General features: G+C 37.2%; 1 protein-coding gene across 4 annotated transcripts in view; it reads left to right on the forward strand.

Moving 5' to 3' along the window:
- The window catches only part of STRN (striatin), a 66612-nt gene that overhangs the window by 42279 nt on the left and 11926 nt on the right, over nt 1-12407 (forward strand). For 2 of the 4 annotated variants that reach the window (XM_065833650.2, XM_065833651.2), the window contains exons 8-13: nt 526-636; nt 2894-2980; nt 3523-3666; nt 6330-6466; nt 11051-11226; nt 12281-12328. In XM_065833650.2, coding sequence (XP_065689722.1) covers nt 526-636; nt 2894-2980; nt 3523-3666; nt 6330-6466; nt 11051-11226; nt 12281-12328 — 703 coding nt within the window. The remainder of the gene's footprint in view (nt 1-525; nt 637-2893; nt 2981-3522; nt 3667-6329; nt 6467-11050; nt 11227-12280; nt 12329-12407) is intronic. The other 2 variants (XM_065833652.2, XM_065833653.2) reach the window with 2 other exon arrangements.

The following is a 12407-nucleotide window of genomic DNA, read 5'->3' on the forward strand; positions in this document are numbered from 1 at the left end:
CAAGCCTTTCCCTTTTTGTGAAATTGCATAGCTTTAGTGTTTTAAGATTTTATTCAAACCTCGGTGGTGTGTACTATGTTCCAAAAAGATTTAAAGGTGTTGCTGCTTTCTGTAAATGACAGTGTAGCACAAAGACAATGAAATGAGAATTTGAAATGCAGTGACGCTTCATCCAAGTTGTAAAGTTATGTTAACCAGTAGTAATTCTTTCCCTGGAGGAGAGAAAAAGCTGCAAAATATCTCCTGACTTCATATAAAGCAAATGTTGCTTACATTTATGAACAGCTATGTGCTCGATCATAGAATTTAGGCATGTGAAATTTCATCTCAATTTTATGTTGAGAAAATTCTGAGAAAGTAGAAGTGGAACGTGAGTAGCAGTTTTACAGTTTTCACGAGCTTGGTGCTATTTCTGTCTGTTTAGAATAAGACAAATGCCATTGACAGCAGCTGTTACCTCCTTCAGTGGAGATCACTTGGTGACATTATTGAAAAAGGATGTTTCATTTGTTTCACTTTGTTTAGAAAAGGAAGACCAGTGTCTCATGCCTGAAGCTTGGAATGTCGACCAGGGAGTAATAACCAAACTCAAGGAACAATACAAAAAGGAGCGCAAGGGGAAAAAGGGGGTGAAGAGTAAGTGGAAAACATTGCACCTTAAAATCATAAATCCCACATCTTTCACACCCTTAATTCTATCTCTCTTTCAATGTTTTCCTAAAATTACTTACTCTTTTACTTTGCTGCTCCTGACTGCTTTCCTGTTCACCAGTTCTCAGGGGTTGAAATTAATGACAGTCAATCAAGTTACCTGGTAAATAGTTGGATTAGACACAACTTCTTCCAACCAGGTGCTGGATTAATTAAAAATTCTTGCTTTCAGCATGCACTATACTTTTGTTATTCAGAAACTGAAATTGTAAAAGGCATTGGTTTAACAGTTCATACTTTAATATAGAAGACTTCAGAACTTTTTCTTAGCTGGAAACATGCCAGTTTCACAGGACAAGTTAAAGTCTGGTATGTAAATAAAAAAGAAAACAGAAACTGTCTTGAGTATCCCATTAGATGACAGAGGGCAAAACCAGGTTAATTTCTACCCCTGTTTATACTTAACATTCACAACATGAAAGTCATGCTGTCCTCATAATATGTTATGCAGGGCTCGAAATAGGAAGCAACTTTGACCATCAGTTTATTCGTAAATCACAGTATTTTATTTATTGACTTTCATACCTGTGGGACTAGCTTTTAAAAATGTTGGGTATTTTTATCCAAAAGTAAAACCAAACCTGTGATCAGTATCTGAAATACAGTTTCTAGCCCTGTATTATATTTTTTGTTACATTTCTTGAAATACAGATCTGTTTTGTAAAATCAGTGTTTTTTGATAAGTAAGCCTTAAAGCTTTTTGAACTCAGATGAAGAGTTTAAAATGAAACACTGTATTCACAGCTGTTTCAAACATCTAAGCGTATTGAGAATTCATATGGGAATGATGTAAATTAATAATATTGCATGTAGCCCAGCAAGAAATTTGAGGGATGTTTCTCCCTTTGTGGGAAGATGCTTATGAATACCAAGGAAATTCTCACTTCCAAAGGGACATGAATAATGATGCAAAAGGTGTCAGATCCTCACATCATTGAGGCTGACTTGTTAGTTTTTGTATTGATACTGTGATAACCTGCTGCTCAGCAGTTGGTTATGTTGCTGAAATTATGCTATCAGATACACAAACTGAACCTCCTTTTTTTTTTTTTAAATGTAAAAAAAGCAAGTAATTACCATACTTTAGATTTCTCAAGTGATATTTGGAGCTGAGCTGGCCAAATAAAGTGCTCATGTTTCACAAAATTGGTTCTAAATTTCTTTATAGTTAAGGTAGAGAGGCCATACCAATATGTGATTTCAGTGAAATTGATTTTTGTAACTTGTCTGTCATTTTAAAAATACACAGACATGGTATGTAGTTCAGGGTAAATAGTTGTAGGGTTAACTTAGCAGAAATTATTTAATCAAACTGTTGAAATTCTTGAACGGCTGTTGAGTGCTTTTTTATTTTTGATAATAAAAATAATATTTAATAATTAATATAGACATATTATTGGAACATGTTTTATATATTCATGAGAAAAATTCCTGATGTAAGGCAGCGCTTGGACATCCAGTGCTCCTTCATGAAGATAACTGCTGCGCAGTACGTTTATAGTACCTTTCGGAATGATTTGATTGGTTTGACCTTGGGAGACCAAATGGTTTATTGCAGTACAGAAATTAAGCATCTTTCCATGGACAAACCATCATTGGAAAGGCATCAATGTGGAAAAATCAGGAAGAATCACAACCTGTTTTCAGCTATTCATAATAGTGCATGTAGTGATGCAGAATTTGAGGAAGGAAGCCCAGGGAAAAAGTAGGGACTGAATATCTTGACATTAAGTTGTATGAAGTTTGTTTCTATTACTTTAATCTCATCATAAATGGTGCTTAGACACTGAACTGCTACTAAGTAAAATATTGTTTTTATAAATCAGATATTATAGTAAAACAATCTTGCAAAATCCTGTGGGCTGTTTTTCTGAATCAGGTAAAATTTTTGTGACAGACAAGTTAAATACAGTTTAGTTCATTATCTGTCATTATGATTAGGGTGGACAAAGTAGTTTGCAACTGCATTAGTGAACTTACGATTTTGCAAGGCTGTAGTAAACACTCCTGTGAAGTAATAAGAAAATAGAATCATAGAATGGTTTTATGAGAGAATACATATGTTAGAGTACACTTCTGTGTTAAAGCTGCTTAAAAATAGCTGTATTATTTACTGGTCTAGGAGAAAACATAATGGACTATGGGTAAGACATTTTCCCATTCTTAATTAAACTTACAACAGGAAAAACTACCGAAGATATGTTTCAGCCTCAATCCTATATAAAACAGTCAAAACAGGGATGTGGGAAAATGATGGAGCAAAGCACAGGTAAGTGGCAAGAAGGGCATGGGTCTTCACCATATGTAGCTTCAGGACGTAGGCCAGTGAATCCAGTTCCATTTATATTTTAATATGAATATAACCTTTTGGATTATGTAGTTCACGACTGCACAACTAAATTTAAAATAATCATGTTTTCTTAAGAATATGCTGCACAAAGTACCCAATGCACAAATTTAAAAATATTCACAGTTGTCAGCTATTGTTTTGGAAAAGTAAATATTCTAATAATCAGTGTGACTCGGAGGCATTCTTCAGCATCCCATGCAAGTAGCAGTATGAGTTCATAAATGTGGGGAAAATAGTGTGTTCACAATTCTCAGTTGCTTCTATCACTTTCTTTTCAAGAAATTCATTTCATGCTGGATGATTAGTTACTGCTGAAAATAGGTGCTCATTAGTTTTTCTGTGGTAACGTTATAATGCAAGGTAGGATCCATTGTTGCATGTGCTGCGGTAGCATATCTGATGTAAGTAATGCTGTTATGAACTACGCATAAACCATTTAAATTTTTTTTTTTTCTGGTTAGGGCCCAACAGGTCAAAGCTGCAAGATATGCTTGCAAACTTGAGAGATGTTGATGATCTCCCTTCATTACAACCATCTGTTGCACCTTCTTCTAGGCCCAGTAGCTCAAGGCTCATTGAACACGAGATAAACAGGACAGACGAAGGTAAGTATTAAAAATGTGCGTACACCTTTGTAAAGGGTAGATGCTTATGGTTACTTCTGCTTAAAGATTATTCTCTAAGACTTTGCAAGCACTGCACAAATACTGATTTCAGGATTATGAGTTCTGTGTGTGATAAATGACATTCCCATTCCTCCCCTCCAGTCACTATTAGTAAGGTCAAAACACCTACCTAGGTGAAGTCCTGGCTGAACACCTTTGAACACGATGGCAAAAACTCATTTGGCAGCTTAGTAATATGAAGTTCTAAGGCATTTGCTTTTGTTTGTGCTCAAGCCTGGCAGCCAAGTGTGGAATATAACCTCTCAGGACATAAAAATACCTGCTTTTTCTCCTCATGAACATAATTTTAAGTGTATATGTTTATTTACACACATACACATCTATGTATGTGTTCTTTTTTGTAAGTGCAAAGATAGAGGCTCTGCCGGTAAATGCAGGTGTCTAGTTATAGCTTTTAAATGTATGTGGTGATTTTGTAGTGAATAATACAGAACAGCTTGCCTCTTGCCAGTGTGTTAGTTTCCATAATGTGTTCCAAAAATTAAAAAATATTCTCAGTGGGTAGTCCCAGTATGGAAAGCCATGCATCTTTGCAATGAGGCATGTGGTTACTGTTACTAAAATTATCTCTTAAAGTCACTAAATCACCTATGTAATTCAACATTTGAAATTCTATAATATACAGCGTAATAAAATAAACATGTGCGGCTATATTAATTTGTAGAAGATCATATCTGCTCTTTATTTAAATAGCAAATATGTCTTTTGAAAAATGGGCAAAACACAGGTTTCACTTAACACTTTTTCAGTGAGTGTAAAAAAGTAGGTCAGCCAAGTTATAATTAAGATGCATAAAAAGCCCTGGTGTGGGGTGTAGTTACCAAAGATCACAGTAGTTCTGTTTCCTACATACTCAGTGATTTTCTTTATGAAAGAAGGGGGTAACTTAGCAACACTTGGAGAAGTGGAGGAATTTCTTGTTGGATGTTTTCTTTCCCACTTTTCTCACATGTACTGAGAGCCATATTAGCAGAGCTCTATTTTCATGTCCTTTCAAGAATGTGTTTTTTAATTCAGAGATGCAGATGGACTCTGACAAAAACAGAAGAGGACAACTGGTTGTTATCAGTCTGAGTTCAGTATTACAAAGCTGTGTATGCCTTTATAAATGTGAGACTATGATTTTTTTTGGCATATAATTTTTCAATTCTAGTAACCTTTCAAATTTGATGTCCTGTGTGTATTGTGTGTTGAGTGGAATATTACATCATAAACTCAAAAGAGAGAAAAAGAAAAGGGTAGTTTAGACTTCAAGGTGAAGAAGGTAAGAGATGCTTGTGATTAAAAGGTAATAACTACGAGACCTAATCAAATGTCAGAGCTTGATGGGCTTTTATTTGGTTGTAAAAAGTAATAGGAAGTGAACAGGACACTCAATAGAGGTGTGAGGATGGAAAAGAAAGACCACAGAAAAATTAGCTTACTTTATGCTCGGTGTACTGGAGGGGAATTGAGTAGCATCTGAACCCGATGCCTTCGGGACAAGAGGGAAGCAGCCTGAGCACATGAGGCTCATCATTGGCTCATCGTGAGGCTCATCATTGTTTGCTTGGTTTTAACTTAGAGAGAGTTGGTGCTGTTAGACTAAATAAGATGGTGTTTCCTTTTCTCTCCCTGGTAGCAACAGTGTTCACTAAGGCTTGTATTTACAGGGGAGCTAACAGGGGAAAAATTATAATTCATTGAAAAACCCTTATAATTTGAGACATAAAATGTATAAAATCGAGCGAAGTCTCTTGTGTCCAGAAGATAACACATTTTCGTCTGTTCAATCCCCCTTTTGTGATGTATAGATGTGGAGAGCTATTGTACAGGGAAGATGGTAAAGGCACAACTTTTGAGTTGTACCACTTGGTGCAGAACCTTATGTGGTGCAAGTGTGTGAACTGGACTCCTCTTAGCCTTTGACCCTCCTCTTTCTAGTGACTCTGCCTATGGATGTGTTTATGTTAGTGACTGGAGCTCCTATAAGCAGGCTACAGCAGCTGTAAAGTAGTCAGTTTATAAACTGCTAGTAAAAACCTGGAATTCAGTGCTGACTAACCTGTCTGGTGGTTAAACTGATTTTACAAGCAGCAATGAATTGTTAGCTTCCTGTTGTATTGCTAGCTCAGAGTGCATGTAAACAGCCTCACTGTAGACGTGCTTTTGGTTGCATGTGGATACTGTGTTAGGAAGGAAGAGTCCAGCTACTCCCATCAGCTCTTCTCAACATTTTTCCACTTCTCCGGAGCCTATCAGCGTATTTTATAGTGGAGTTGGAGAAGGGCCTGAGCTTTTCTTTGTTACTTTTTTATTATATATGGGTGAATGGTAGAGTACTCTTCCTTCCTGTGGCTAATTACACTTACTCTTTTGAGTCATACACACCTCAAGTGTAAGTGTTTTGTTCAGAGGATATCGTTTATTGGCAAGTGTAGTGATTCTCTTTAGAATGGCTGTTTTTTAATGCATCTTTTTATATCTTTGTGCCCTCAGCTACTTGAGAGATGTTTAGTATATTGGAAGTGGAAAATATGCTTTTATTAATCAATGTTATATAAACCTATGTTTCAGGATTTTTTTATTTTGTTTTCTTGCAGTGGAAGCTTTAACATTCCCTCCTTCTTCAGGAAAATCTTTCATTATGGGAACAGATGAAGCCCTTGAAAATGAACTGGGTCTTGGAGAACTGGCAGGCCTTACAGTAGCCAATGAGGCAGATTCACTGACTTACGATGTAAGTGGTTATTAGTGGTAACTCAAGATCCTGCTGTCTACTTGCTGAAGGTAGATGCAAGTTACATGTGTGTAGACTCAGCAGAAAACCTTTTCCTGTTAAAATTATGCTGCCAAAGGATGTCACAAATTTTTACTTAACATTATCTGTTCTTCCCATCCACAGCAGCCTTCAAGCTTTCTGCAAGGCCCTCTCCTTCTCTCATTTGCCTGCTATGTCATTCAAATAGTTGAAAGTTGAAAGTAAATTTAATTAGTGACAGCGATACAGCTTGGTACTTGTAAGCCCAGTGATGCTGCACAAAACTGGGAGTAGCATGGCCAACAAACAGATTGAAGGAAGTTAATGGCCCCTCTGCATGGAGCTGGTGAGGCCACACCTGTCTGCAGTTTTGGGCCCCTCCCCTTCAAGAGCATTGTAGAGAAATTGGGGGGAGTCCAGTAGCATGTGACTGAAAAGGAGATGTTAAGGGAACTAGTCTTTTTCAGTTGTTAGGAGGACAAGGGGAGCTCAAATAGCAGCCTACAGGTATTGGAAAGGTGCTTACAAGGATGACAGAGCCAAACTTCTTCATAGTGCTACATGTTAAAACAGAAAGAAACAATAGCAAATTATGGCTTGGGGGGTTCAGTTTGGTCTTTAGGGGAAAAAAGTGTTATGCAGGAGGTGGTATGGAAGCAAGTCCCCCAGTGGAACTGTGGAATCCCTCTCCTGGGACATGTTTAAGACTTTGCTGGGAGAGAGCTGTGGCTTACATTACCTGGTGTGGACAATTCTCTCATTTCAAATGGGAAGCTGGACCAGAGACTTTTTAGGAGACTCTTGTAACCAACACTTCTGTGACTATGTATGTAGCCTACAGCTTCTTTTTCTTTCAATTTTTTGTGAAAAATCTTTCTTAAAATTGCCTCTTTGCAGTCATACACAATTTTTGTCTGCATTTCTGATTTCTTAGAATAGTCCAGGTATTACTTTAATCACCTGCTCATTTATGCTCTGTGAACTGCAGATTAATCTTGCTATTGCATTGCCTAGCTCTGTCAAGGTTGAGGGGTTTCAGAGATGGTTTTTTTAGTGTTCCATACTGGGGATGAATCCTACCCTTCAGTAAATCTGACTCTTAAGTAATCACTATCTGGGATTTTGCTATCACAAATCAAATCTGAGACTTCAGAAATAACCTGCAGGTCCTTACTTGGAAGTTCTACACTTTTATATACTTGTAAAGCAATAAATTATATAGTTAATAAAAGGTTACACACATTTTGAGTGTGACATTGCAGAGATGTGCTCTACTACTAAGGCAAGTTTCTGAGCATATGATATGTTGTTAGCCATCAGGATTGCAGTGATATAGAGCGTCTCTACTAACATTCAGACTTTAGCATTATCTCCTAATTTGGGCTCAGCTCTTAATTTTTTTGCTTATCTTCCCTGATTTTGTTTCCAAAGAGGGGTAAGATGGTGTACAAATTTCATTTATTTTACAGTTACACCTAAAATTTAGATGCTGAATTTGTAAATTCAGAGGAGATGACAAACCTAAACCATTTGTACAAGTTCTTAATGGTTTCAGTGCTTCACTTCATTGTTCAAGTGTCCATAACAGCTATTGTGTTTGTCCATGCGTCTATATCCTGAACTAACAGCTTTCATTTATGAAATGTTATTTTCTTTATCCACCCTTATCCTATTCTGTGTAGCTGAGCATATTAACTTCTGTTTGTTCCCTCTTAAATGGCTTTATGGAATACTTTTATCAGGAATTCGTAGTCTTGTTCACCTCAACTCTTACCTTTTCCTAGTGCTGACAACTAAAAAAAAAAAAAATTTATAAAGCTCTTTGCTCTTGTCACTGTACTCTTTATTGAAGCAAAATGAAAGGATAGTTTTTCTATTTCAAATTTCACTGGAAGTTTAGCTTACAAATAGTATTATCTGTTTTTATGTTGGACTACTTCATACATTCTTCCAACAGCCAAATGTGAATCAGGCAGAATTAGTGGAAATTTCATCTTTTGTTTTTTTGTTTTTTTTAAGTGTCAATTTTGAATCAGGGAGAATGAAGTTAGAAGATTAATGTCAGTTGGTCATTAAATGTTTTTGCTTTCAAGAATTGCAGACACTTTCCTGGTTTAAATCCCTTTCTTCCCACTGACATTTTTATTGTATTGTTCTACAACATGGCAGCATTAGCCTACTTCATTTTATGAGTTAAGCTTTTTACATATTGCTTTCGCTGTCTGTAAATGAAGTAATGGTTTTGACTTGATAATGGAGATTATGAATTTATTACCTAAACAGAAAACTTTCTCTTTTGGGTAAGTTTTAAAAATATTTAATGAGATGAAATTTCCCAGATTGCTAGCTAAAACTCTCTTAGGTTTATTTTGTTGTTGTTGTTGTTATTGGTTTTTTCCTTTCCTTTACACATTATTTTTGTAACAGTTGTTCACTTTGGTTGGTTCTGGTTTTTTCGCAAGTTTCCTGGGTCGATTAAGAACCTTCATAAAATTAGAATACCCTGATTACTGTACATAAGAGTATCTGAACTACAAAATCATTACATTTAATATTGTGTACTGATCTGGAGGTTTTGGACTTTGCAGTTGGCTCTTGCATGATTTTCTGCAACTTTGAACAAGAGAAGTGTCCATAATCCTACTTGCATATCATTGCTGGTTCTGGAGTTTTCAAGTTGTCTTTGTAGACACAAATATTGCTATTAGTGGCAGATCTAGATCAGGTACTAATTTGGGGGTTGAACATCATCTTCTTCCCCTGCACCCCGCCAACTGCTTTTCAAGACTCAGATTACCTCAGTGTTTTATTTTAGTGGGGAGAGAGAAGAGAGGGCTGGCAGTGACCGTGGCAGTGGCCCCGGCAGGCTGGGAGAGGCGGGTGGGTGCAGAGTGGTGACAGTGCAGCCAGGCAGGCACTGGCATCTGTTCCCACCTCTGCTGCTGGTCTGCTGGCTGGGACTGCCCTCCACCTGCTTCCCAATTTATAAGCTGATCACCTCAGGCTCCTTTGGAAGAACATCTTTGAATGTATGAGAAGCAAGTGGAGATCATTTTCCTGCCAGAACTGGCCTGCGCTGTTAGGCTGTCTGAGGTGTCTTTGTGACTTTCGCAGATGTGACACGGGACCTGTGCTGCTGGTCTGGCAGGCGTGGTTCCCTCCATCACCTAGTTGGCATTTGCTGCCTGTGTTGAGGCAACCAAATTCCTTTCTAGATATCTGTGAATACTCTGTAAGTCTTGTACCCTTTTTTTCTGAAACTTTCTTGGCCATTCTCCAGCCAATCTGACAGAGCTGTTGACTTTACAGTCCTGCCCCATCCTTGCACCAGCTTGAGCATTTGGCTGTTCCCTCCTTGAGCCAACGCAGCTCAGTAAACTGACAAAGAAACTGGCTTGTCTCCATAAGCAAGACAGTACATCATTATTAAGAAGTATGATGAGACTAAACCTGCTGTTTGTCAGGGCTACTTTCTCATTGTTTAAAATCTATAGAAACTGTTAACTGAAGCATATTTTTGTTTTTAAATCCAGAAGCAACGAAACTTTAAAAAAAACCACTTTTGTTCTTAAACCTCCCGCCTCCCCCAGCCCTCACATTCCAGAATAAAATGTAGATTCTTGAAATGGCCCAAATCAATTGTCTCTTTGCAGTTAATGATACTAAATTATTTGGGAATATCTGTAGATTTCAATATATGAAATCATCAATATTTGAGTTGCAATTGTTTGTTTTCCTGGTTTTCCATAACCACAATTAGCAGCGGTTATGGGAAGGTAAATTTAACTATGACTGTTGACTGACAGAGCAATAAGAGTCTGTTCAGCATTTTACATCAACATTTGTTCAGTGGAGCAATGTTGAAGTAACTTGTTTTTAAGCTTTCTTTTTGCTTCTTTCTGCTAAAAATGCATTTATTGTGAAATAATTGCATCTGTTTATACAATAGCTTATTGCTTGCCAGTTGTATTCTTAGTGTGTAGCCAAGTCCTTTTTGCCTTTTTTTATTTCTCCTGGCAATCTTTACTTGTCGGGCATTATTACAGGGCTTGTGTTGCCTTAGGTGAGTTAGGTTGTGTTCCTTTCTGTGCTGCTAGACTCCTCTCTGTTTCTCTTAGATCTTTACTTTTAGAGATGCCGTGTCAGTGATGCTTTGGATATTCAGGGACCACAGCTTGGTTGAGTCAGGCCCGATGTTCATGAATGAGCCAGTAGGTATAGATCAAATTTCAAATACCAAACTGAGTTCCCAGCATTGTCAGTCAGAAAAATACTTTTCAGCTTTTAAAATGTGTAGCTTAACAGACATGTGGAGTATTTAAGATCTGCACAGAATGTATGACTCTGGAGATGACATTACTTGTTGCCTTTGTGGAATACATCTACCTTTGTTCTCCTTTTGAATTGTCTGTTTAATGTTAAATGGACTGTTGCTCAAGAGCAGGTTCTTGTGAAAAGTGGGTGAGGTAATTTGCCATCTGAAAATGCCAAACTAAATTTCTGATTTATTCCTTTCCTTGTGCCTTCCAGATTAATTACAAGTTTGGCATTTTTTTTTATTAGATAGCAAACAATAAGGATGCATTGAGAAAGACTTGGAACCCCAAATTCACATTAAGAAGTCACTTTGATGGAATAAGAGGTCTCGCTTTTCATCCGGTTGAACCAGTCTTAATAACAGCTTCAGAGGACCATACATTAAAAATGTGGAATTTACAAAAAACAGCCCCAGCAAAAAAGTAAGATTTTATTATTTTGCTTTGTATAAAAAAAAAAATTCATTTATGAAGAAAAAAATTGTAGATGTCCATTCACTGGATGGCCCTTTGAGTTAATGGAAATGGTTCCTTGAATTCAAGAGTAGGAAAGCAAGCTCTTAGAGAAGGATGGAGACTTTTAAAGAGTGGCAGAAGAAATCTGTGCATGTTTATGAATGTGTTTTGTTTGTGGAAAGGAAAACCATTCACTTTTTAATATTCTCCATATCAATAACATGGCAAATTAATTTACTAGTGAAAATATTTGGATGTGGCCTGGTAGTGTGTTTGCACGTGTATGTAAATGTAAAAAAATGCATTTTTATGTATATGTGCATATGTATGTATACATATGTATGCATATACATGTGTACAGCTTTAAACTTTGACTGAAATGTTGCAAGGTTCCTGTGTTCACTGTCTCTTGCATGTTGCTGGGGATTTGCGGAAACAAGAGCAAATTCTCAGCAGGGTGAGTACAGTAAGGGAGTGCATCACACCTTTTAGGAGGACTGGCCAAAGCACATTGGCTTCCCCACTGCCCGTGACAAGCACCAGGCTGGTGAAGTCCAGAGCAGCAGTTCTTGAAGTGATTTGTAATTGTGCTGCACCATTGCTGTAAAAACAAGGTGTTGTAAGCTCCTCTGCTCTGGCAGGGATTGGAAACACTTAATGATATATTCCATATGATGGCCCCCTACTCTTTCCCTACCTACCTACTACCTACTGGTTTGACTGGTTTGTGAGTTTGTTGACTCTTTAAGGTCTTTGGGGTTTGAAGGTCTTTAAACAAAAACAAAGAAACAGAACCAAAACAAAACAAAGAAATGCCACCAAACTAGCAAATCCTATTGTATATTGAAAGAATGTAAAGAATTTCTAGGCATATGAAAAGTCATATTGGGAGAGCAAGTTGTGGGAGAAACACTTGAAAAGAGGCAGCAGTGTTTTTTAAGAATCTAGCAATTCTGGCACATTTTTGTGAAGCGTTGTGTAAGATCATATGCATGTTAACATCTTCTTGTACTTCATTTAGGAGTGCTTCTCTTGACGTAGAGCCAATATATACCTTCAGAGCACATAAGTGAGTATTTCCTGAGAAACATTGTCATATTTTGAGGAATATGTGGCTGTTTAACAGACACAGAACTTTTAAAAAAAGT

This window comes from Patagioenas fasciata, chromosome 3, assembly GCF_037038585.1.
Source record: "Patagioenas fasciata isolate bPatFas1 chromosome 3, bPatFas1.hap1, whole genome shotgun sequence".
Classification (NCBI taxonomy): domain Eukaryota; kingdom Metazoa; phylum Chordata; class Aves; order Columbiformes; family Columbidae; genus Patagioenas; species Patagioenas fasciata.